Source organism: Diplotaxodon limnothrissa, linkage group LG6 (genome assembly GCF_057381915.1).
Source record: "Diplotaxodon limnothrissa isolate DT_005_m linkage group LG6, D_limnothrissa_male_GT1.1, whole genome shotgun sequence".
Taxonomy (NCBI): domain Eukaryota; kingdom Metazoa; phylum Chordata; class Actinopteri; order Cichliformes; family Cichlidae; genus Diplotaxodon; species Diplotaxodon limnothrissa.
In genome coordinates this window covers 21342683-21369832 of record NC_140601.1, presented here as the reverse complement: position 1 = coordinate 21369832, position 27150 = coordinate 21342683, and the positions used below count along the sequence as shown (strand labels likewise).

At 39.0% G+C, this 27150-nt stretch overlaps 2 protein-coding genes across 5 annotated transcripts in view; both read left to right on the top strand.

Moving 5' to 3' along the window:
- The first annotated feature begins 334 nt into the window (after window positions 1-334).
- myoz2b (myozenin 2b) lies at window positions 335-4466 on the top strand. 2 transcript variants are annotated; one of them, XM_085355901.1, is made up of 6 exons: window positions 335-436; window positions 1407-1523; window positions 2396-2562; window positions 2889-2982; window positions 3680-3842; window positions 3925-4466. In XM_085355901.1, exons 2-6 carry the CDS (start codon window positions 1442-1444, stop codon window positions 4148-4150), a joined length of 732 nt encoding a protein of 243 aa, XP_085212027.1. In that variant the 5' UTR covers window positions 335-436; window positions 1407-1441; the 3' UTR covers window positions 4151-4466. The 2 variants fall into 2 exon arrangements, with proteins under 2 accessions (XP_085212027.1, XP_085212028.1); XM_085355902.1 differs by lacking the exon at window positions 1407-1523.
- A 4936-nt stretch (window positions 4467-9402) lies between these two features.
- The window catches only part of usp53b (ubiquitin specific peptidase 53b), a 29753-nt gene continuing 12005 nt past the window's right edge, over window positions 9403-27150 (top strand). For all 3 annotated transcript variants that reach the window (XM_085356951.1, XM_085356950.1, XM_085356952.1), the window contains exons 1-12: window positions 9403-9504; window positions 10047-10207; window positions 10316-10408; window positions 10551-10685; window positions 11000-11113; window positions 11340-11422; window positions 14585-14690; window positions 15859-16005; window positions 16306-16455; window positions 16557-16725; window positions 24028-24150; window positions 24291-25014. In XM_085356951.1, the coding sequence (XP_085213077.1) occupies window positions 9411-9504; window positions 10047-10207; window positions 10316-10408; window positions 10551-10685; window positions 11000-11113; window positions 11340-11422; window positions 14585-14690; window positions 15859-16005; window positions 16306-16455; window positions 16557-16725; window positions 24028-24150; window positions 24291-25014 (2099 nt within the window). In that variant the 5' untranslated portion in view covers window positions 9403-9410. The remainder of the gene's footprint in view (window positions 9505-10046; window positions 10208-10315; window positions 10409-10550; window positions 10686-10999; window positions 11114-11339; window positions 11423-14584; window positions 14691-15858; window positions 16006-16305; window positions 16456-16556; window positions 16726-24027; window positions 24151-24290; window positions 25015-27150) is intronic.

The following is a 27150-nucleotide window of genomic DNA, read 5'->3' as shown; positions in this document are numbered from 1 at the left end:
CACATAACAATAGTAACACAACTCAGTTTGGAGACAGAAGTGCGCACGCAACATTAACAGCTTCCCTAACATGAAGGCATGGTACCTCAGAGGTTATGTCAGCCCACAGAGACATGTCGAATATAAGGCGTCGAGAGACAGGAGAGGCACCAAACAAAATCTCACTGAGTGGGTGTGTGTGCTGTCCATCCTCCCCCCTCTCTCTATGATAGTGATCCTTGCCCCATGGTGTTTGAGATTGGTTTTGAGTGTTTGGCAGGTTAAATTTAGCCTATTGATGTAAGCTGCATTCCAGTCACAACAGACCCAGAGACACACTCACAGTTTGGCTTTAGTGTCCAGGAGTGTGAAGATCAGGGAAGATCAAACTACCTACTGTAGGTTGACCCCTGAGCCTCCGTGTCTCCTCTTCAAGGATACAGGACGACCATCACAGGTATGGACAAGCCTTATCAAGCTTATTTTGTGAATATGTGATGTATTTTTAATTATGCTCTAATAACGTTAACACAGCACTTCTTTTAAAATTTAAAAACAATTAAATTTGACACCATCTAACATTTATGTTTTCTAAATGGCTGCATGTGTGTTTAGGAGTTTATCAGAGCATTGGATATATTTTTGCATTGAGAATCCCATTGATCGTCTTTCTTTTTACTTTTAACATTTTTTTTAATACAGTTCTTCCAAAGTCAACGGCATAGGGCACAGCAGAGTTATTCAACATTTCAGAGTTTCTAAAAAGCATTTTTAGAGCTGTACCATCTTTGATCTCATTCTGAATTTAGCAACAAAGTAAACCTAAAAATACACAAAACACCAGCTACAGAGAAAAATATTTTTGGTCTCATGCTTGAGCAGTTTTATTTGGCTCTGCAGGACAATGATTGTGTCCAGCTACGCATGCAAACTTAGGACACATATTCATCCTTGACCTTTACGCAGCATTAAAAGCGATGCCACTAATGTTAGCTCACATACTGAAAAACTGGTGCAGTGACCACCAGAGATTTAAGAATTGCGTGTATGGCACTAATGCATGTACAATGGAGCTTTATAGGTTATGCAATATGCTGCAATCTTTAAATGTGGCACCTTCAGAGTTTATTATAAAATGACATGAGCAGTATACTGTTCAAATCATCGATATGCAAACAGCAAATGGGACACAGACGTTAGAGACTCAAAAACTATACATGTCTCATGTCTGTGAATTTTATTATGTACCAAAACAGGAACAGAACGAACACTGAATGAATATATTTTGAGTTTTATTTAGAGATCTTTAAATACTCTCCATTTCATACATGGCCTTATATTTATAAACTCATCAACCTATGAGCAGAAAATAAAACTTTATGATTCTGGCAGAACAACTACATCCTGTGTCCTGTATGTGTTTCCAGTCCTCCTGAGTTCTTCTCATCTCGCCAAAGCCACAATGTCACAATTCTGTACAATGCCTGCTGGAGAGAGGAAGAAGTGTGCCACAGCTATATGCCGAGAGGTCCAGGGTACCAGCGGTATGATATTAGAGCTGAGGCTCGGCAGACAAAAACACAAGAGAAAATTCGTTGTTATCAGAGTTCAAAATGTCAAGGCTGCTCTCCAGCGACTACCATAAATCAGCTAATGGGATGATTTATACCTATGGTGGCTATGTTTTTGTCATTTCCAAAGGTCTATTTTTGGGTGGGTGTCAGGGAGGGAGGTTGTGAGGGCCAACTGCTGCTTGGGAAACGTGAAGGTCTGTGACAGCTGGGGTACATTCTGTCTGTACACGTGGATAACGGAGCATCACGTACAGCCAAAACGATTGTACAAGTACAAGTACAATGGGGACAATTTGTTTTCCATGGCAGAGCTCACAGAATTGAAATTATACATTTTGTGACTCATATAATGCTATCTTATGAGCTTGCCTAAACCTAGCCAGGCCGATAAACTGACATTACGTTGTGTATATTTATACTTTCTGTCCCACATTTTCACCTTTAAAACCAGTGCTGCAATGATCTCCTGGACGGGTTTATGGGAAAACAAGCCAGTGGCCACTGTTAATCCCATCCATTCCTACTTTAGTACACAAATGTCTGCAGGAATATGCATCTAACATAGATACAAACTAATATTGTTATTTATGTACTCATGAATGTAGTTTTTATTGTGGCATTGACATAAACCAGGAACCTTTGCCTGCACTCTCTCATTTATAGCAAAACATCAGTTATCAGTGAAAATTAAAATTCAAAGTTAAAACTTAAAGTACATACAGTAAAATACTGGAATATCAAAAAAAATATTGCCTCATCACTATTATGCAAAATGTAATGAATACATTAAACTACATAACAGACTGCTTTTTCCCCATCTTTTCAACTTTGTTGTTGGGCAGGTTACGTTATGGACCTTGGAAAGAAGCTCAGCACTCCTAAAGACATCATGTTGGAGGAGTTATCTCTGCTTTCCAACAGAGGTTCTCGGCTTTTCAAAATGCGCCAGAGAAGATCTGACAAATACACGTTTGAAAGTATTCAAAACGAAGCAAATGCGCTGCTCAGTGTAAGTCGACTTGTTTGTTTTACTTACTTTTTATTCATTATCTCTCTCTGAAGTTCCAGGATTTGGTTTAAAGAAAATCTGTAAAGGTGCCTGCACACATTTATCAGGATATTTGCTCTTAACAAAGAGTGTGGTAAGACATGGATGATAACAGAGACATGTGCCTCGTGCCTTTTACATCCTGCGGGCAAGTCTTCTGAGAGGCTGCTCAGGCACTTTGCTGTTAATGTGCGTGACACAAAAAGCAGCAATAGATGTTAGCAGTTCAACATGTAGCTACACAACTGATATTTTAACCCAATGATGCACTTTATTCTGTTTTGCAGAATGATATTTTGAACATGAATACACACTCTGTGGAAATAAAAGTGGAGCCGCCAGCCAATGGAAACATTGCTAATGCTGAAAAAAAAGATTCAGGTAATTATGCAGCTTAGTAAGTCAGGCTGTTCTTGTTTTATCCAACAGTGAATTAAATGAGGATCTAAATATGGTAATGCAAAAATAAATAAATAAATAAAACAATCATAATCAAAGATGTAGTTTTAAGATGGATTACTCTGTTTTACATTTGCTCCTCTGTACATGAGTCTGAAATTCAGCCGATAAGACTGCACAGTCAAATAAAAGCTACTGATTATGTAATGATGTCATAATAATAACAACTGCTATCATAGATTCATAACAGCTGGTCTTATCTTATGGCAACCGATTTCCAGAACAGGACACCATGTACTAAATGTAACTATGATTAATTATGGGCAGCTTTAAAAGCGTTATTTAATTGTATTATTTTGACAGCAGAGTCCTGTGCCTCCTCTAAAAACCCTTGAGCACAATATCATCTCATGTCGACACATTACATGATGAGCACACGCTTCAACTATGTGCTATTTTTAAGGCCTCAGATCATATTGATGGACAACTCAGTGTGCCTGTGTTAAGTGTTGTCTAAGCGCAGTATCTATTCATAAGCCTGTCCACTCTAAAACATAATGGCTCAAGAAAACAGCTCAGAGTTAACACGTAAAAGCAAAGCAGGCTGACGGATCATTCTGTTCAAACAATAACCCAGATTATGATCGCCCTTGACTGATTCTGGTTTCCTCCTTCACAGTAACGACTACTGAGAAGTTAAATCCCACAGCTACACACAAGTCATATCACTCCCCATGGGAGGAGGCCCTGCTCCGTGACCCTGACCTCGCTGAAACTCTCAAACTAAAAATGCCAGCAGCAGACCCACGGTCAGAGCTTCCTGAATACAAATGCTTCAACCGGTGAGAAAACTACGAGTCTGTTTTAATGAATTAGAGCTGAGCACAACAAAGACTGACAGTCATAAACTGATCTTAATTACAGGGTTGCCACTCCATTTGGTGGATTTGAGAAAGTTTCCAGAGGAATCACATTTAAACTACCTGAAGTGGACCTGAACCCCCCCAGATACCCAGAGCTCCAGGATGCGGGGTTGAAGAGACCCACCTTCAACAGGACAGCCCAAGGATGGATATCTGAGGGCACCCATCTGATTTTACCCACTATTACCCTGGAGCCCATCTCAGTGCCAGAGTCTGATGACCTGTAGATGATTTTATGCAAAATGATGCCAGCTTGGTGCTGCCTGTGACAAGAAAACAGCCAATTAGTAACACTAATTTTTTTATAAGAGATTTTAATGCACAGAGAGGGTTTCATGTGTTTGACACCCTTTAAACTAGAATGTTTACTGCCTTTGAAGACATGTGTCAAAGAAAACAATGTAAATAGTAAATGGAATGTACCCCTATGTGTTCTGGAGTCTCTAGAGATACTGAAGTATATCTGCAAATTACAAAGATTGTGAAAAATGAATGAAGTGATGAATATAAATTGTAAATAAAAAAATATATATATTTATTGGTGGTGCAAGAAAAAAATGGCCATGCAACAAGTTATTTAGGTAATATTCATAATTCTTCTTGTTAGGTACACCTGTTCATTTGTTTTTTAACACAAATATCTAAATAGCCAATCACATGGCAGCGACTCTGCACACATGAGCATATAGACATGGTGAAGACGACCTGGTGAAGTTCAAACTGAGCAACAGAACGGGGAAGAGAGGTGACTTTGAACGTGACATGGTTATTGGTGCCATATGAGCTGGTCTGAGTATTTCAGAAACTGCCGATCTACTGAGATTTTCCCACACAACCATCTCTAGAGTTCACAGCGAACTGTCCAGAAATGAGAAGATATCCATCAGTTCTCTGGGAAAAATAACTTGTTGATGCCAGAGGTCAAGGGAGAATGGGCAGACTGCTTCAAGATGATAGGAAGCAACGATAACTCAAATAGTCACAAGTTGTCTGCTTCCACATGTGAATGGTAGGGTCAGAATTTGGTGTGAACACTATGAGGACCAGGGTTAGGATCAGGATGGTAATGGTGGGGGATTTGTTGTCATACTTTGGGTTCCTTAGTATCAGTTGAGCATTGTTTAAAGGCCAGAGTGAGTGTAAATTTAGATTTGTAAAAAAGAAAAAAAATCCACTAGGGAAACAATTATAAATCAACATTTATAAATAAACTGAGGTCTAAACTAAATTCATCCAAAAATTTCATCCAAAAAAAAGTACTGAGTGTATGTATAAAAATATTTAAGCTGTTCCCATATTTTTTCTGTGAATGTAACTATTGTATAAAAGTTACACTGTTCTTCTCTCTTACACACACACACACACACACACACACACACACACACACACACACACACACACACACACACACACAGTTATTTCTACCGTGCCTGAAGGGAAAAAACCAAAACCACTAAAGGAAAAAATGTAATTGTTGTGTTTTATTGTTTCTCATCATAGAAAGTAGAGACAGAAGTTGTAACAGCATCGTTACATATACTGTACAAATACATATAGTAATACAGTGAATCACTGTACAGGTGTTTGATACTGAGCTGAAGAATCAGACATGTACCATTATTCCTTATATTATATAATACTTATATAATTATATAATACTTAATTATAAAATATTCCTTATATTATATAATATCATTGTGTGCTATTAATTAATTTCAAAGTGGAAAAGAAACAGAAACAAGCGGTGTCTTCCAGACAGCTGCAAAATATATGGAAGAGAGCGAGGTGAGAAAACAAGAAGAAACGTCACACAAGATTTCTCTAAAATCTCAGAACTCCAGAGAAGGTCGAATAGTGTCTGCAGAATGATGTGCGAGCAGTTCATCACATCAGAAGCTTTTACTTACAGTGCTTAACAAATTTATTAGACCACTTCTTATAAAAAACAAGAAAATACAAATATTTTAGAAATCTATCAAAAACTTGTTTACAACTAAAAAATTGTGATTTCACATTTTCATGTCACTGGATTTTCATGAGAGCTCACACATTAATCAAAGATAACATTCAACCACTAAAATGTTTCTGTCCAGAAATGCAAGCAAATAACTGTGATTTGGCATCTTAATAACATAAGAAAAAAAGGGCTTTATATTATTATTTTTTCTTTTCTTTTGTAAAACAATTACACTGAAAATTAATGGATAACAACAGTAATTATTAAGAGACATAAAAATGTTTTTGGTAATTAGATTGGATGGTGGTCTAATGAATGTGTTAAAGCAAGTTTTGAAGTCTTGTTTCATTCCTGAAATGACACACGCTGTGCATGTTTTGTGTTTTAAATAAAAGTGATGTTTTGTTTTCATGGTTGAGCATGTATGTACATGTACAAACAAAACAAAAAGTGTTACACACGTGTAAGCATGCGTGACATTGATTATAAATTATAAATCTGGTCCAGCTGACCGGCCTTTATGTTTCTCAAAACCTGACTGTCACGGGAAAAAACTACAAGTATTGCAAAAACGCAACTCCCTCTAATAACCACTCATTGTGGTGGCAATGCTCCAGAGTTAAGAGCTGCAGGAAGGCTGGGTTATAACACCACATGCAGAAAACAGGAAAAGAAAGGAAAATAGGTTCATCCAACTCCAAAAATAACCTTAAGAACATTTAAGATGTGTTTGACAGCACATCTGAGCCGAAATCAGCAAACTAACATTCAGCAGGATAAATTTGAAGCCTATGTTGTTGTTTTGTTTTGTTTTTCAGATGTATTTATAAATAACACCTTTTCATGTCTCCCACGGGAGGTTTCAGTGCTAATGCTGGAAAAGACTAACAGCAGAATTTATTTCACTGGAAGAATACACATAATATCTTAAAGGTATTCTCAGATAAGATTGCACAACTCTATCTATATATCTGTTTAGGAGTATGGAGCTAAATATATTCAGGATCACGTGTAAATAGTAGTAATGCCTGATTTGCGTCACAGCATCCAGGGTCAAACTTGAAGGTGTCGATTCTTACAGTGAGTGTTACAGTGAGTCACTGGGATAGTTCTGCGTGTGACTGCCAGCCACAGGACAAAGTGCCTGTTTAATATTCCTGAACAGATTTCATTCTTGGACTCAGGATCAACAAGGACTCCTCAGTGTAACAGCTCATAAACAGTGATTTACTTGTTTTTTCACAGGCTGGCACCACATGCTGTGGATACACAAGCGCACACACACAAACATGTATACACTCACATACACAAATGTAAATATTCAAAGTAGGAAAACAGCATGAGCACTTGGCAAGATTTTAAGTCAGTTTTTTTCTCCTTTAGTTTGCTTTACGGTTAAGCGCCAAAACTTTCTCCTGTGCAGGAAAGATGCACTGTAACCTATGTGGGAAAGACACAACCAATTAGTGGCACTTTTGCTGACTCCAGCTTACATGCACCATCAGTCTCTTTGAGTCTTCCTGTGTACACTTATAACCTGCTCAGCTGGGCAGTTTTTCCCCTGCTAGGCCCTCCATCTGCCCGGATTTTTTTTAGCGACTGCATGTGCTGTTTACTGCAGCATTACACTCACACAGATAGAGACTGTGGGTTTAAAATTTCTCCAAAGCCTCTTGACAAAATGTTCAATATTGGGCGCAGTTTTCTCCCCTAGCTTATATTTTATAAGAACGGGCACGGAGCCCTTTATCTGGCGTTGCTTGAAAAGACACTTGTGGAATATTTACGCATTTGGGATTTCACTTGGACTCCAAACAAAGACATAAAACGCAGCAAAGACATGCTACTCTTTTTTTTTTAATTTATTTGAATGAGAGCCTGTGCTGCACAGCGCAGGCAGGGGTTAGTCCCCACAGTGCTGCATGATTATGAAACCAGTGCAGTCATGTGATGTCTTCTCTCATCATCATCATGACAAGTTGGAAGTCTGACCTTCCGCCAGCACACAGTTTGCCATGCAGGGATTGAAGATTGCAATACAGCAGCAGTGCACTTGAGGCTACACTAGGGGCGGAGTTTGACCTCTCAAGTCTCAAAACATCACTAATCCGCGTCGGACATTCTGGTACAGGCCATCATCGGCCCCGTTTTACAAAAAAAAAAAAAGGCGGGGGGACTAATTCCAGTGAAATAACACTGTCCTGCGTTGAGTGCGCTATCAAGCAGGGAAGCAGGGGCTCGGGCTGCCGCTCGTGTGCGTGTCGGAGGGGTTGGGAATGCTGCACAGAGAGTGCGTTACGTGGACCTATCTGCAGTCATTTCTGGGCAGTTTTATTTGCAGGATTCACCGACCAATCGTGGATTGTTTTTTTTTTTTTTTTTTTTTTTTTTTTTTTTTTGCGTTGACAGCTGGACCGCTCTGCGCCTTCAGCGGAGAGGAGAGACAACTATCCGATATCCGACTCCTCTTTAAGGTGAGTGTAGAAGAGCGCTTGTTTTCCCACTGCATGAATGCAAGTTGCGGCATATTTATAATACAGTGGCAGACCGGGAGCTGCTCCCATATACAGTAAAATCTACAGCGTAAGGCTGTGTAACACTGGCAACGTGTCTCCTACTGTGGGAACGTCGAAGCTTTATTTATTTATTTATTTATTGGGGTGGTGGGTGTAGGGTCGGTAGGTTGTTATCGCAGGGAAACACAGGACCAAGGATCAGGTCAACAAATCCCGTTCAATAAAGGAGGATGTATGCCCTCTTCATGAACCCGACAGCAAAGATGGGCGCTTATGTACACGTATAGGCCTATACAGGCATCACATGGTGTCAGAGAGGGTTGCAATAAACACATGTGGCCACTGAAACGTTAGAATATATGATGACACTGTTGATGTTACCAACATTGACTTCAGGATGAAATTAATGTCCTGAAATCAACGTTGTTTCAGCATGTATTTCATATTGGCTATGTCACTTTTACAATAGCATTTACCAATAATATACTATTTAAAATAATAACTTATTCGCCTGTGTATAGACATGCAAATGAGGGATCTTGCACAAGTCACGATTCATTTATTTGTGTTTTGATTTTTTTATGCATGTATGGATGTAGCTTTAAAATTAAATGTTATGTCTTTTTAAAATGTACAACCACGGAGTTATTTACTACTTTCCTTCTGTAGCCATTCATTGTAATTTCATACTATATTCATAAGAAATTAAGCTATTCCAGAGACATGAAAGGAGTAAAGTCGGATCATATAAGTAAGATACAAGAAAGTGTCTTTGGATTGTTGTTTATTTTATCTTATATCTGTATTTTATTTCGTGTTTAAGATTAAAAACAATCATAGTTTTTGAGAATTCCATAATAAAATATTTTCTCAGTATTTAAAATATTACACCTTTTTCCCCCCCTCCTCGGTCCTCAGACTTTGTCCAGTAGCATTCAATGTTGGGCAGCACATGGCTGAGGCTGCCTTGTGGCTGACAATGCTTTCCACAAACCGCTCAGGAGGTGCGTGGGGATGAAATGGTTGGAGCCCATGGCCAGACCAACTCACTATCTCCCTCATCCCAACATGTCCAACTGCAGCAAGTCTCCCCCCAACTCTGGAGAAGGTAGTTCACAGGATTCATCTGGCGTCTGACCAAATCAGTCATTTGCATTAGTGATGTAATGAACACTGTATCCAAGATCAACAGAATTTTCAAGCAGGGCCTCCATTACAGTATGCAATAAATATTATTGCTATAGGTATACTGGAGTTTAGCTGCAACTGCATTTAAATGGACAGAAATCTGGGTGGTGGTGTGTTTTGAGTTGACACTAGTTGTTTCTTTTTCAAAGTTTCATTTATAACACCACCACCAAAAAATACAATAAAATAAAATATCTATTATAATATACTATATTTAAACCTACTGAGCACCAACTATAAGTACATGGGACAAAGGCAGATGAACAAAGTATAAGGAGATAAGAATGTGTATGGTGCTAAATTGATCTAGTATTTTGTTAATTACTGATTACCTATTAAAAAGTATGGCTTAGAGTTGCATCATTACTTGGTAATAAGAACAAAAAGTAAGTCAAAAGTTGATTTGTGTAGAGAGAATAACTTTGGGAAGTTCTAATTTAAAAAGTTATTCTTTTCCTTTAGCTGCAGGCAATAATTCCATGGCATGGGTGAAGATGTTCAAAAAACCTGGAGGAGGCCTGAAGAAATCCTACCAGCCTGGGAGCATGCTGTCCCTCGCACTCACCAAAGGCCTGCTGAATGAGCCCGGCCAGAATAGCTGCTTCTTAAACAGCGCTGTTCAGGTGTGCACCATGTTTTAAATAGGTTTAGATTTCTGGGTAACTCTAACACTCTTTTTTAGATTATGTCCTTGTGTGAACACATGTGTGTGGTTGATTGGACCCCCACAGGTGCTTTGGCAGCTGGACATTTTCAGGAGAAGTCTGAGGCAGCTCTCAGGTCACTTTTGTCTCGGTGATGCCTGCATTTTTTGCGCTTTAAAGGTACATTTAGTGTTAATTCATTAAGTCATTCTTCTTTTTTTTAAATTAGTTTTGTCCAGGATTAAATTCTTGTCTGATCATACATGCAATATCTGCATCGCAAACTAATAATTAATTATGCAACTAATTATGTCTTTTTCAGAGTATATTCAGCCAGTTTCAGCAGAGCAGAGAGCGGGTGCTTCCCTCCGACAGCTTGCGTAACGCCCTTGCTGAAACTTTTAAGGATGAGCAACGCTTCCAGCTTGGGCTGATGGATGATGCTGCTGAGTGCTTTGTATGTTGACACCGTGCCTTTTGCTTTACAATCAAAAATAATCTTCAGCTCGCCTTTCCACACTAACTGAGTGTTACAGAGTATTACTGTGTTACTGAAGAAAAGAAAGAAGAAATAGGAACATTAAAAGACTGCACAAATGTTGGTACATGATCACCATAGTTACGTTTTTGAGGAGTATTAAATACACGCTTACGTGAAGTGTTACTCAGTGGTTCTCATTTACTGCGTCAACTTTTGTGTTTACAATTACGCACCTGTGCTGTGTTCTTTGTTTTGATCGTTGCCTCTGTATCTCCTCTCACACATAATAGGAGAACATCTTGGAGCGAATTCATTTACACATAGTTTCAGACACGGCGACTGATTCATGCTCATCCAAATCCTGCATCACCCATCAGAAGTTTGCAATGATGCTTTATGAGCAAGTGAGTAATCTTGTAAAAAACCACTATGTGTTATTAAAAAAAAAACTACACAATAGCGTTGTCTTGTGCAAAAGAAGGGCATAATTTTAAGTTGGTCAGTTTTTTCAATTAATAAATTGAAATAATAAAAAGAGTCATATAGCTGGTTGCTTGTTAGAAATATGCATCTAACACGCTAGACTGTAAACTTGAAACAGTAGAATAATGCACAGCCTTTGTTTTGCAGTTCGTGTGTCGCTGTTGTGGTGCATCTTCAGACCCACACCCATTCACAGAATTAGTACATTATGTCTCCACTACTGCTTTATGGTAAGTACTCGATTGATAAAAAATATTGATATTGGTTGATTAAAAATTAAAAAAATCAGGCCAAAGCAGTAAACCCAATTTAAATGTCAAAATACTACCAATGCTAAAATAACTATGGTGGTTACTAGTTTTAATCAAGTCATCACATTACAAATCCAAGGCTGGTTATTATCAGCAGGTCTATTGTGGTTTATTGTAGTCACAATTTTTAGTTCAAATATGTGCAAGATTGTTTCTGACTTTTTTCACCTGCACCTGACAAAAAAGAAATTCCAGCGTATTATTATCCTTCAGTGGGCTGGTTTCAGTCATTATGCAAATGTACTGTTTATAAGATTGTGGAAACCTGCAGTCAGCTGAGACTGAAGAAGTCACTTGGATGAGTGACAAAACGTTTCTCCCACAAAACGCTATGTCCAGATGAACAGAATCAACTTTTGGAGATCCAGCGTATTATCTCTAAATTGAAACGTATTTTTTTTCATATGTTTTCAATATTTTGAATTAGTGAGTCTCAGACCTAACCATAATTTCAAATTATTAAGTTGAAATTTAAAGACAATAACCAAAAAGTTTGACTTTGACAGCCAAAAAGAAGCATTTCAGTGGCAGAAACAAACTTCCATCAATTTTTCACACAATCTTAATGATGTGAGAAATCAATAATAGTGTCTTTGCTAGAGTTGGATGTCTCAAAACTGGTCTTGAGACCGGTCTCGAGACCACTTTAACGTGGTCTTGGACTGGTCTTGTCTTGGTCTTGACGTACTTTGGTCTCGGTCTTGTGTTGGTCTCTCGGGAGATTTGGAGTCAACAGTATCCATGACACACAACGTAACGTTTGATAACGTGTCACGCGCAAAAGTATCAGCTCTAAGAGCCGTGCTTAGAGAGTGCTTTGTAGTGAATCAGAAGAGTCGACTCCCATTGAGCAAGAGCCGGCTCCTCACTTAATTTCCTTTCGCTGCTCAGCTCTCACACAGTGGCTCAGCTATGCTCCAAGACTAGACTAGACTAGACTTGGCTGTAGCTCAGGTGGCAGAGCAGGTCAGCCACTAATCAGAAGGTCGGTGGTTCGATCCCAGGCTGCCTCCTGGCTGCATGCCAAATATCCTTGGGCAAGATACTAACCCCATGTTTGCCTACTGGTGGTGGTCAGAGGGCCCGATGGCGCCAGTGTCCGGCAACCTCGCCTCTGTCAGTGCGCCCCAGGGCAGCTGTGGCTACAATGTAGCTTGCCATTGCCTGTGTGTGAATGGGTGAATGACTGAATGTAGTGTAAAGCGCTTTGGGGTCCTTAGGGACTGAGTAAAGCGCTATACAAATGCAGGCCATTTACCATTTGGATTCATTTATTTCCAAGCTAGCGTTATTAAATTGAAATTAATAGATTATAAATGTTTTTGTGCTTTTAAATCATTATGGAACAAAACGTGATGGATAGAAGACATATAGCAATAAAGGTTGAACAGCTTTGCTCACTCATATTGCCACATTAATTTTAAAAGATAGTGAGGTGAAAAGCTGAACGGCTTAAAATTGTTATTTATTAAAGTAATAGTTGTTTAGAAAATGAATTTGCTTCTTTTCCACCAATGGGGGAATAAGTGCATAAAAACGTATAGATATCGACATCTGCATTAACTTGATATTAGCTAAATTTCAAACATTGCCCAAGAATTTTTACAATCAGTTTATCCCTGTTTGAAATTTTCTGTGTTAATCTTTTTGTTTCTTAAGAACCCCAAAATGGATGCTAAATAACACCCTGCTAATTATATACACCTAGTGAATGAATATATACACCTAGTGGCCACAACTCTAATGCTGGCCACTACAAACTGTTGTACCATAAAGATAAAAAATGTTTAGTAGTGACTGATCTTGTCTAAAATCAGTACTAATATACTAATGATAACAAAACTGAATATGTCTTGATCCATATTTGCTTTACTCACTTTCAGAGGTTGGTGAAGCTCCCATTTCAACAACATTAAATATTAAACAGTTATCATAACTGTTAACTTAACCAACGTACACATTAATGTTAGCTGTTTAACTATTAGCAATCCCCCAATAACCACTAAGGCAGCAGCTAGCGGCTGTGGTTAAAGATAAAACAGCAATATTCATGTGGGAGCGAGGAAGCGAACCTTATCAGTCCTGCCTATGTTTATTATTAATAGGCAACCTTAATTATCAGGATAACACTAAAAACGAATTTGACAAAAAATCACAATTTGAAACTGAGAGAAGTCTACATCAGTTACATAGAAACATTGGCAGCCTACCTTACAAAGCCCCCCTGATCAGCAGTATATAGTGCCGTCACCTGAAGCACAGCACTACTTCAGACAATTTAAAAATATGTTTTTTCCTTTTTTGCACTACCAACGAAAGTCTTAAAATATCTGTAATTTTTATCCTCATATATTTTTGTCCTGTTTCAGACAACCTAAGAATAGTGTTGTCATTGATTAATTTTGTATTTCTTTTTAATGGTAAAAAAGTGGTATCCAGTATTTTGCTGGCTATTGCTATGAAGTTTGAAATTCCAATATCGTAACGACCTCAACATTTTCCAGTCCAGTCCAGTGTCACCTACTATGGTTGCTATTGTGATTTCCTTTGTATATTTAACCTTCACTTTGTGTGTTAAAAAACAAAACACCTTCATAAACAGTTTAATGGAAAGATATTTTTACATTCTCTTTCTACTCTATGTAAGTGTGAGATGTGTGTACATTCATGCAGGATTTGTGAATTTTTGAATTGTTTGCAGAGTCAATTACTCTTTCAGAGATGTATTAGATGCTTTGTTACCTGCTAAATAATTGCACAGTTTGCACAGTTTTTTAATGGAAAAGTGTTTTTATATTTCTTTAAAGGTGTCCAGCGGGGATTTTTAGCTGTAGTCTGTTATTATTATTGGATTTTATCAGTAGGTGTTTCCTGGGCTTTGCACACTCTACCTTACAAAGACAAAAAATAATAAAAATGCACAACCTCAATAATAAATAGCATAAATTATTATTATTATCTGCTTAAATTTATATCAGATTTATTGTTTGGATCATATTTTCTGATTCACACTTTTTTTTAATGTTACACATCGAATGGGAACAAAATATTAGTTGATGCATTTTCTGTTTTTGCACCCAGCCAACAGGTTGATCGCATGTTGGGGAAGAGCGAGCGGCTAAGGTCAGACATGTTTGGAGAGTTGCTGCAGGCAGCAAACAACACAGGTGACCTCCGAAGCTGCCCGGTATGTTCCATATTTGCTGTCACTTTTCCTTTTCCTCTGGTAATATTTCTTAGAAAATCGGTGGCTCACTACCTTTTCCCTGTTTTGCTATTTAGTAAGAACATCTGTCTGAATTTAACCTTTAGCAAATGCTGATTTGTTTGACGCAGCTATAAATGAATAATTTAGGCATTCAGTTTAACAGTTAGTATGATACTTTAAAATGGACACAAAAATGACTGTTGCAACTGTGCAGAGTACACTCTGTGCTTTCTGCTGCGACACTGCACTTGAAGCGACCGGAAGGAGACGATGCCAGACTAGTGTTAGGATATAAATAGCGGTAAGGGCTTATCCACTGTTTTTCTCTCATCTGTATTTGCTACCGCTGTCTTCTTTTCAGTGTGCATCAGTTAAGGCACAGTGCTGTGTTCCCTTAAACCCGTACTCTTCCCATGCTCTCTGGCTGCTTTATGCCTTTACAATATTCTGATGATGATATTTAAGTCACTTTAATTTCCTTTCAGTTTATTTCATCTTTTTGTTTATACCTCAAAAAGACACAACCTATGACTCTGACATTTGGGGAAATTTGCTTAAAAGAAGTTAGTAAGAAAAGTTCACGTTTGCTTTTTTTTAATCTGTGTTTCCAACAGTGAGATTGGTTCAGTGAGAGTTATATAAGCAGAACAGCTAGCCTCAATCAAATTGTAAAACAATTCAAAACTTTCAACCACATTGTAAGTGTTTTATTTACACACGGTCATTTCATTGTTTTATTGTGCGTCTTGTTTATTCATTGTTGTCTTGTTTATTTAATGCCTTTATTACTTTGAGTGAAGAACTTTGCCATTTTCCTTACCAGTGTCTGCTTCTTTGTTTTTATTGGTTGTTGTTTTAAAGTATTTTGCAAATTCGGTAAAGTGCTTTATAAACAACTTTATCACTAAAAAACTAATTACAAAACATCCAACAGAGTGGGTTTTTCTCAGAGTTAGAAAAGACAGCATATTTGCCTAAACTAGTAGCCCATTAGAAAGGCACATTTCCCATTACTGCATAACTTAAAGGCAAACATAATTTTTTTTTTCAAATAGAAAGATTATATAGTTTTACTGGACTTTACTGGACAATTAAAAATTGCTATGCCCAGTTGTTTTTATCCTTAAATGCATTATTTGTTATGCAGAGTAACTGTGGTCAGAGCATCAAGATCCGTCGCGTCCTAATGAACTGTCCAGAGATTGTGACGATTGGATTTGTATGGGACGCCGAGCAGTCTGATCTTACAGATGATGTTATTAAGTCCCTTAGCCCCCGTTTGAACCTGTGTGGGGTAAGACCAAGTGAAAGGCTGAATTGAGTCACCAGTAACCTGATAACAAATGGAATTCCATTAGATTATTATAGATAAAAAACATTGTACTTTTTGCACTTTTGTCCAGTGTGTTAAAAGACTTGTTACAAATGTACATATCGAAAGATATTTGTCAATTTTATCATTTAATATCATATATATGAAGGTCAGCATGCTGTAATCTTTAAACTGGCCACGGAAGTCACACAAATAACTGATATTTTCATAGGATTTAGAATCTGGCACAAAACCATCAAACTTCAATTTGATCTCTTTCAGCTTTTCAACCGAGTCACTGATGAAAATGCTAAACGGAGTGAGCTACATCTGGTGGGGATGATCTGTTTTGCGAGTAAACATTACTCAGCTTTTGCCTATCACACCAAATCTTCAAAGTGGATGTTTTTCGACGATGCTACTGTGAAAGAGGTTAGGATGTCTGCCATTAATCCGCCTTACCCCTTTTCAAAAGTGTATTACCTACTACTGTGTTACATGCTCTAACTCAGTTATTTTCACCTTTTTTTCAGATTGGGTCCAAATGGAAAGATGTTGCTTCTAAATGTATTAGAGGACATTTCCAGCCGCTTCTTTTATTTTACACCAACCCCGAGGGCAGTCCTGTATCTAATGAAGATGCACCAAGGCAGACCACCATGTGTCCCCGCTACAAAGCCCAAGTAAACGGTGACATGAACGGTAAGACAGCCTTCCACTTATTATAACTTCTCAAAAAACAAAACAAAACACCCAGCTCACCCCTGCAGGCGGTTTATGCTTCAAGCTCGGGTCCTCTACCAGAGGCCTGGGAGCTTGAGGGTCCTGCGCAGTATCTTAGCTGTTCCCAGGACTGTGCTCTTCTGGACAGAGATCTCCGATGTTGTTCCCGGGATCTGCTGGAGCCACTCGCCTAGCTTGGGAGTCACCGCACCTAGTGCTCCGATTACCACGGGGACCACCGTTACCTTCACCCTCCACATCCTCTCGAGCTCTTCTCTGAGCCCTTGGTATTTCTCCAGCTTCTCGTGTTCCTTCTTCCTGATATTGCTGTCATTCGGAACCGCTACATCGATCACTACGGCCGTCTTCTTCTGTTTGTCTACCACCACTATGTCCGGTTGGTTAGCCACCACCATTTTGTCCGTCTGTATCTGGAAGTCCCACAAGATCTTAGCTCGGTCATTCTCCACCACCCTTGGGGGCATCTCCCATTTTGACCTCGGGACTTCCAGGCCATACTCGGCACAGATGTTCCTGTACACTATGCCGGTCACTTGGTTATGGCGTTCCATGTATGCCTTGCCTGCTAGCATCTTGCACCCTGATGTTATGTGGTGGATTGTCTCTGGGGCATCTTTACACAGCCTGCACCTGGGGTCTTGCTTGGTGTGATAGACCCCAGCCTCAATGGATCTTGTACTCAGAGCTTGTTCTTGTGCTGCCATGATTAGTGCCTCTGTGCTGTCTTTCAGTCCAGCTTTGTCCAGCCACTGGTAGGATTTCTGGATATCAGCCACCTTCTCTATCTGCCGGTGGTACATACCGTGCAGGGGCCTGTCCTTCCATGATGGTTCCTCGTCTCCCTCCTCTTTCTTGGGTTTTTGCTGCCTGAGGTATTCACTGAGCACTCAGTCAGTTGGGGCCATCATAAGCTGATCTACAATACGGCAGCAGTGATCAGTGAGATGCTTGTCTATAAGTTGAACAGCCACAAGGAGCAGTACCCTCCATGGAGAAGGAGGCTAGAGGGCAAGATCAAAGTAGTACGGAGGGAGGTTAGCCAACTAACTGAGTTGGAGAAAGGTGCGACAAAGAAGGTGCATAAAAAATACAGCAAGCTGTCCATACCTGAGGCCTTGGAAACTGCCAAGCAAAGACTCACAGCCTTGGCCAGCCGCTTGAGGAGGTACACCAGAGAGATAGAAGGCAGGAGAATAAACCAGCTTTTCTCCACAGAACCAGCAAAGGTGTACTCTCAGTGGCAAGGGAACAATAAGAGAACAGCACCACCAAGGCTGGAGAAGGAGCAATACTGGAAGAGCATATGGGAGAAGGACGCAACCCATAACGGCAATGCTCAGTGGCTAGTGGATCTGAGGGCAGACCATAGCAACCTCCCTGAACAGGGTCCAGTAACCATCACAGTGGCAGACATCCAAGCAAGGGTCTCTAGTATGAAGAGTTGGACCAGGCCACAACATGGTTCACGCCTACTGGCTGAAGAAGCTGACTGCACTCCACGAGCGTCTGGCAGCACAAATGAACCAGCTGCTAGTTGACGAGAGAGAATGGCTAACCGAAGGTCGGACGGTCCTGATCCCCAAGGACCCCAAGAAGGGACCGGTCCCCTCCAACTACCGACCAATAACCTGCCTCAGTACTACATGGAAGCTCCTGTCAGGCATCATATCGGCTAAGATGAACAGGCACATGGGTCAATACATGAGCGGGACACAGAAAGGAATTGGCAAGAATACCAGAGGCGCAAAACAATTACAAGTACCTGGGGATCCCGCAGGCGAATGGGAACCATGAAGAGGCAGCTAGGAAAGCTGCAACCACCAAGTACCTGCAGAGGGTCAGGCAAGTCCTGTGGAGTCAGCTGAACTGTAAGAACAAGATCCGGGCTATCAACACGTACGCCCTCCCCGTTATCAGGTACCCAGCTGGTATAATAAGTTGGCCAAAGGAGGAGATAGAAGCCACTGACATAAAGACAAGAAAGCTCCTTACCATGTATGGAGGGTTTCACCCCAAGTCCAGCACCCTGAGGCTGTACGCTAAGCGGAAGGAAGGGGGCCGGGGACTGGTGAGTGTCAGCACCACAGTCCAGGATGAGACAAAAGATAACTTCTCATATATATATATATATATATATGCGTATATTTAATATATACACACATATATATAAAGGCGATAATCCACAATATATATCAGGTGTGATGTCTTTTTACTGTGAACTATATTTTCCCACTCTAAACATGTTCAACTCTGCCTCAGAAATGCTTGTATTTATGGTTTGAATAGTATAGACCTACTTTCTGTTCATTCCTTCATTTTTCTACATCAAGATCGTTTGGTTATACATTAATGCCAAAAATCAGTTATCCTGCATTTACTAACTTGAGAAAGTAAATAATGTATTAATGATTATTGGATTGTTGGCAAATACTGTCAATAAATCCATGAGATTAAATAATGGCCTACCCCGAGTCAGATTAGGGATAATCTACAGTTAAGTCCTGATTACTACCTGTAATTATTCAAAGCATTAAATGTTTATGTTTTACTTCCTCAAGTGCAAAACTGCTGTTTACATAAAAAGACAAATAAAAGAAAATTCACAGTGAGCAGCACTTCTGTGGGACAAATTGCCCTGTTGATATCAGAGGTCAGAGGACTGTTTCAAGCTAACAGGAAGACATTAGTCGATGAAATAATCACAAATTTCATCCAAGGCAGAAAAGTATCTAAAAATCTAAGAACAGGAGCTCAAGGGTTCAGTTTGCGCAGGCTCACCAAAATTGGACATTTTGCCTGATCTAACGAGTCTTGATTTTGGCTGCAACATTCAGATGGTAGGCTCAGAATTTGATGTAAATGACATGAAAGCAGTGAACCATCATTGTGGTGGTGTAATAGTGTAGGGGATATTATGTGGCACACTTTTTGGACCCCTTAGCACCAAATGTACCCATCACTGTACCCATCCTCTTATGGCTACCTCCGCTACATTCCATGTCCCAAAGCTCAAATCACTGAAAACTGGCTTCTTGAACAGTAAATTAAGTTCACTATACTCAAATGGCCTCCACAGTCACCAGATCTCAATCTAGTAAAGCACAGGAGATTCATGATAAATGACCATAAAACTTTTTGTGACTTCAGATTGGACATACAAACTTTCCAAAAAGGAATGGTGGTTTTACTGAAACACTAGTGTGAAAAGAATGAGGTAATATTAGGCAGCTAATATCTGGATGAGTCTTAACTGATTCTTCACACTATAAAATGGGGTATGTGAAATTTCACACATGTGCGCACACATTCACAAACTCAAATGTTCTCTCATATAGCATAGAGTGAAGTTAATTCCCACTCACACAGGAGACAACAATTCATGGCTCTGACTTCTGATTGTGTAAAGATGCCTCCATATCAACTCTATCTGATTAATGTAATAAGTGTCTAATACATGCTGTGGAGTGGGATGCACAGTTTTTTTTGTATAAACAAGAGGAGAAAGAATAGAAAAATTGTGGGATCCTGACACTTGATGTGATCTGTGTATATTTTAGCATCTTGTATTTTATCAGTGATATTCAAATGCCAGTGTGAGGCTATTTTTTTAAAGTAAGGTAACACATATGTAACTCTATAATAGTGGACCCTGGATTATTTAAAAAAAAACAATGATTCATGTTATTACGTTTACAAATGCCTTAACTACGGTAACTGCAGTAGCTTGCTAACAGACAGCTAACATTAGCGTTCTAAAAGCTACCTGGACATACAGCAAGGAGTAAAATAATCCTCTGACATAGTAATACATAATAATTTTAGCCAGCTAAAGGAATTTTGTTTCTTTGAATTTTGCTTTAGTTACATAATGTTGGGCTCAGTGTTCTTTTCAGAGTAAGATGCAGTGTGCTCTCTCTGTTAGCTTAGATTAAAAAAGTACTGTGTGTTTTTTACTGTGTGCGTATGATTTATCTAAGCAAACCTTACACTTACACAATGAGTTTTGTGCAACAATAGGGTTTAGTGTCCACCAGGCTGCAATCACAGAGATTATCCTTGGCTTGTCCGGGAACTTAAAGTGAAATGAAGCTGCGACATAAGAGAGCATGATAGGGATCAGAATGCTGATCCATTCCAATTTGTCTAGTAATTTCTTTTCCAAAAAGCCCAGTCTGTTTCAGCATTTGAATTGTCTTTGTGAAAATATCATCAGGTAAAATTTAACAGTATGACAATAGTATGACAGTGGTGATTTCAGTCAATCACAAATTACAGTTATGGTTTCCGTCAGGGTGATGCCGTTAAACCTCAGGCGGAAAGATTGTCCTCTATGTGCTGGCTTGAACTTGACATGAGGATGATGCCTCTGTTGCACGCAGATTACCACCCACGCCTTGCTCCCTAATCCCCGCTCCTGTGGCCAAACGCACTCATGCCCCTGCTCCACAGTTCTCACTCCTCCCCTGGACATTTCTGACATTTGCCTCCATTAATTTCTAAGCTTGGGGTTTTGGCAATGGCACCTTTCCTGTTTAGATGGATTGTTTTGCTTTAATGTGGAGCCCAGATACTTTGGCATGGGACAGGATTTTTGTTTTTATGACATTCAAAGTAAGTCGTTGATGCATTTGCTTCACACTCAGAGGGCTCAGTTTTTTATTTATTATCCTTTCATTGAATGTAATCATATTTTGCCTGTTGTCCTGTTAATTTGATGTGCAGTTTTTAGGAGTGAGTTTTCAGTCCTGTACAGTACTTTATGCTCATTCAAACTAAAGCAGCAAACCAAGAAATGTTTTGTGGTTTAATGCTTTCGTTACAAATTTGCTCTATCATTTCAAGACACAAGATAAAATTTGCTTTATTAAATTAAACAGCACTTTGCTGCATATACTGTTTAGTATGCTTGGAACAGTCGATGTCCTTCAATGCCAACATTGGGCTGCATGAACAGTATATGACAGTTTACTCACTGCTCTTACTCACCACTTTTGTAACATCCAGCTTTGCATACACACAGCATTATGCAATATTTAACCTCATGTTTCAGATAATCCTCACAATATTTCCTTCACTGCCATATAAATATTTGTAGTGTAATAATTGTATTATGTTTTAATGTAGATCTTATAATAAAAGGCAAGGCAAGGCAAGTTTATTTGTATAGCACTATTCAACAACAAGGTGGTTCAAAGTGCTTTACAGAGACATTAGAAACAAAAACAAATAAAAAGCATGATTTAAAATTGATTAAAACAAGCAAACAAACAAACAAACAAAATAACAAACAAACAAACAAACAAACAAACAAACAAAACAGTATGTAAAATCAAAACAGATAAAATCAGAGCAATAGATAAAATCAGTAGTTAAAATGTAAGTTTTGAAGTTTAAGCTTAAAAGTGTGGATTTGGTGCTTTATTCAAATGCAGCTGAGAATAGGTGAGTCTTCAACCTGGATTTAAATAAACTGAGTGTTTCAGCTGATCTGAGGCTTTCTGGGAGTTTGTTCCAGATATAAGGAGCATAAAAGCTGAATGCAGCTTCTCCGTTTTTACTTTTTAAAAAGTAAAAATGAAACCTCTGCTTAAAGCGCAGTACACATACAAAGAAAGAGACAGTGCTGCAAAAAGCAAAGTAACTAAGAGAAGAGCTGAGTTACAAAAGTAAAAGACAGTGGAAGGTGATCATGGTCATTAAAAAGCCAGATGTTCACAGTTCACATCAGCACTGTTTCTCACAGTGACCCGTTTGCTACAAAAGGCAAAGAAACACCACAGGGTGGGCAGCCATGGCAGCAATTGTGTATTTTACCAAAGTTAATGATGCAGCATATGTTCCTTGTTTTGTCTCTTTCCCCGTTGGCAAGAAGCAACGGCAGAATGGTGCATCTACTGTGTACTTTATATGGACTATGATTTAATAATGAAAGTAGCCCTTCTAACATTTTCTCATGCAATACCGTTTACTTGATTCATAACTAATTCTTATAAGTATATGGCACAGGAAAAAATGCAAAAGGAGTCACTCTAAGAGTAAATCATAGCCCATGGATGAATTTACAGCCACTAATTTTGCAAACAGATTAACACTGCTGTCTTATCATGAGATTCAGGGTGTAACAAGACCACAAGGCAACCAGTTTTTGCTTAACCAGACAAAGTTTCCAATTGCTGTTGAATAAGTGTTTGCACAGGATTTCACATCTTATGGATCAAAAAATGATATTGAGGTTTTGTGAGATTCATGACTGCTAACTACGTCATGTTGACTTGTCTGCCCACTTTGGACATGTGACAGTCATGATGACGATCATAGATTAAGTGAATAGCCCAGAGGGCTAAATCATGCAGGCCTAAAAACTGGTCCTAGCAACCATGTGTATTTCCTGAGTAATTGGCAAAAACCTCTTTAAGATTGCTTTGGTTACCCATAGTTTGCATTGAGCACACTGACACACCGGCAGATGTTCCCCGGCTACTCTTCGAGCTGTATTGAAACATTTGCTTTCAAAATCAATGTTGCATCTTCTGGAACATGTAGACTGCAGTAGATTAGTAGATTGTGAGTGCTTGCAGACAATGCAGACATTTTCCACAGGCGACTGTAGCCATTTGGTAACAATCAAACCACTGACAAGCAGCACTCTCTTGCGACCAGTTTCACCTAGTAATAGCCGACAAAATCCAGAAACCACTTGCTAACCAGTTCCGGGATTTACACTTTTCTCCCGCTGTCGGTGGTTGTTTTACAACCAATATGGACGTTCGATCAATGTGACCATGATGTCAAATGAGAAACATCTGTAGTCACTGGCCACTGGCTACATCCCCAGCGTCCTGGCAGAAATAAAAAGATAGAGTACATTTCTCAAAGTTAGAATGCACATTTGAGTGTGTGCTCTTATTGTCTCTTTGCCAAAATATTTGTGATGCTGGAGAGTTGTGGTTACGTCATACATAATGTTGGTCAAAAGCACAATAATGTCTTTTGTATAGACTGTAGTCTTGAGTTAAAATATATACAAATCTTTAGAGTTTTTCATTTTACTTGTTATTTCTTTCTTTCTTTCTTTTCTTAAATTTGGGCCATGGGAACTAACCCTGCTAAAGGTAGTTTATGGCTCAAAGTAAATATTTAGCACTCATTTAGTTGTTCGAGAGCCAGAAATATTCCAAATTCTTTGTCAAAAACAGTATAATTTCTGTGTTGTAGAGAAACCACAGTCCTGTCATTTGATTAATTTATTTTCCCCAACAGTAAAACATCCTCTTGGCAGTCCTAACAAATTTCAGGAAACTTTCATGGAGAATTTGCAGAGGCCAGGTGAAACATCAAAAAAAGACAGAGGTCATCGAAGAACTGAACCATCACAAAACAAAGGTAGAGGGCTGTGTGCATATAGCACATGTTCTCTAGTTATAAGGGTAGCAGTGTAAATCTGGGAGGAGAAAGACAAATTTGCAGACTGCATGGGCTCTACATGCGATATTCTGCAAATAATCTGTGTTCACTGTTCTTAGATATGACGCATGCAAGACCTTCATCTCCACCAGAGAATGGTCCAGGGCCTCCTGTGGAAAAATCAAAAAGCTATCCACGTAATGAGAAGCCGTCAAACCATTCAAGCAGAGGATCTCAGGAGCCACATGGACAGTCCTTTAGTGCACAGAGTGGTGGACATAGTCGGAAAACTAATAATTTCCCAGGTCACAATGACCAGGATGGCACCCATGACCAATGGGAAAAAGGTGGGAGTGGAGGAAGTCGCAATAAGTCTAAGTGTACTTGGAGACCTATTCGGGAGGTGTTAAATGTGGACACTGTATTGAATGAACTAGAGCAGCGGCGTCAGCAGCAACATGACAGCCCGCGGTGTAGTAAGCCTCCATCACACGAGAGGGTGCACCCAGAACAAAACCGAGATCGCGAGCGGGAATATGTCCGAACCAGAGAGGATCGGAAACAGAAATGTTTAATGACAATTTATGAGGACGAGCAGCGGCTTGAGACTGAGAGCCACAGCTCTGTAGAGTCAGAAAGCCGAGCAAATTACCAGAGGGGCAGCAAACTAAAGGGGGGCCCAAAGACTCTTCTACGTAGTGATACCTGGACCATTCAAAGGACAGAGTCTGGCTATGAGAGCAGTGATAGACTCAGCAGTGGCTCCACCAATCCTGATTCTCCTGGGGTCGATGGCTTTGCTGTTAAAGACCAGAGATCAACAGCGGAGGTACCGCTGCAAAGGTAAGACTCAGCTGATGACTATGACAGATACTGTCATTTTAATTTTACCTGCGGCAAATCGCCAGCATGCTGTGTTCATAAATAGTTTATTTAATAGGCAACATCATAAGATCTCTAGAAATAGAGTAAGATTTAAGTGAATCTTTTGTTATGAATTTTCTCATTAAAATAGTACATGTGACAAAAGGACATTTTGATGACCCAGAACACTTTGGCCCAGAAATCACATTTTCAGATATCTTTTTCTAAAAGCACCAATAAGCCTGTGTTAACAATGACAAAAAATAGTTTTGTATATGTTCAAAATGTATTTTAAGGCCTATCTTTTCCTGGAAAACCAAAAGAGGTTTATGACTCATCCTGCACTGTGAAATGTGTACTATGTGTGAATCTAAGAAGACAATTTCTTCTTGATTCAGCTCGTTACCATGGCATTAATACACTATGGATAAAAACCTTCATTAATAAACATGTTGAGAATATGTCAAGTTCTTGTCAATGACAATAACTAGCATTTCTATTTGCGTTACAATGTAAACAGAAAAAAACAAACAAACTTGTGTTGTCCATCTTTTTAGCTTATGTGTTTTAAAAATGCTGCTCTGCACATTTTAGTTTCATAGTCACGCGCACTCTTGTTTTCCTTTTGCGACTATGGTTATTTTAAGAGAGCTGGATATATTCTGCCACTTGCTAATTTTTTCCACTTATCCACTGGTCACGTTTTGTGTTGTGGACAAAAAAGCTTTTTCTCCATAGACTGAGATGGACTCCGCTCACTGCAGTGTACCTGGACTGAGTCCAGCTGGAGTAGGTCTGGCTAAATCCATTTGGATCCACAGTGAGCGCCATAATTATAAAAGGGACACCTTAAAAACCTTTGATAGGACACAGGATATTTTTCCATTATTTTTTTATTCTCTGACATTTTATATTTATAAAAGTTTCCCAGAAGCTAAAAAAGGGAGGTTTATTTTAATACTCTATTCCCATGTACACTTTAAAGGGTGAGTGTGTGGAGGACGCCAGCAGCAGACACAGAAATGCACATATATCTACAATACATAAGCAGACCTGGAAGCTATAAAACAGTTTTGGCTGTATATTTAACAAGGAATTATTAATCACTGAAAGCCATATTTGAGTGGTTTTCAGTCTAAATCTTGTTCAGATGGCACTTTTCATTACTCAGTATGTTTTGATTGGTTGTTTTGTGTGTGTGTGGAGAAGCAGTCACACTGTGAGAATTTGGTCCTAAATTTGTTTGTGTTCACCAAGGCTCCAAATCACCCATCAGTTAATGACTTTATTTGACATGAATATTGATTGTTTAAAGGTCACATTCAACCCAAAATTGAATGGTTAAAAAGGACTTTAAAGTTTAAAAAGAAATGCATGTGTAAATGCTCTCTAAATTTGCAGTCTGTACACGGAGATATTAAAATATGAACGTGCCTCATGCAAGTAAAAGCAAACTATTAAAATACTTGTATTTAAGTATGTAATTATATTGAGTAAAAGGTATTTAAGGTAGGAAATCATCTGTTTTTTGTAAATTAATATTATGAAAAATTTAATAAAATTTCTCCATAATTGTTCAATTTGCAGTTTGTAAGTCTTTGTCAGTGAGTATGGTTTATAAACAGAGAGTACCGATACACACAGGTACATTTTAGGGAGGATTCATAATATAATAAGCACCTTTAGGAATAATAATTATTTAATAAAAACTGCATTTTTTTACAGCCTATTGAGTACTGCATTTAGTCACTATCATATTGATAGGTTTGTAGCTTGAACCCATCTGCTGGAACGTTGAAGACAATATAATTACACTGCAAGCAAGACGCAAGTAGGCAAACTTCTTCATGGTACTCGTGCACGGGAGAGAACCGGACAGAGCGCCGTTCCTTCGCTTGACCCCAGTAGCTCTCGTCCGTTCTCCCATACACTGTCCTTTTATTGAGGTTACATGAATATGCATAAGTTCATTAACATATGACGTCTACATACAAACAAAGAGTACCTTGCCTGTGTGTGTGTGTGTGTGTGTGTGTGTGTGTGTGTGTGTGTGTGTGTGTGTGTGTGTGGACTGCTGATCAAAGGGTCAAACATCCTTGGTCAGGAAGAGGGTAG

What these genes read in the sequence shown, in the direction of transcription:
- myoz2b (XM_085355901.1), top strand. Translation starts at nt 1,442, where the DNA reads ATGTCACAATTCTGTACAATGCCTGCTGGAGAGAGGAAGAAGTGTGCC. An exon ending in AGAGGTCCAGGGTACCAGCG is followed by an intron (nt 1,524 to 2,395) that starts GTATGATATTAG and finishes GTTGTTGGGCAG; the next exon opens with GTTACGTTATGGACCTTGGA. An exon ending in GAATACAAATGCTTCAACCG is followed by an intron (nt 3,843 to 3,924) that starts GTGAGAAAACTA and finishes TCTTAATTACAG; the next exon opens with GGTTGCCACTCCATTTGGTG.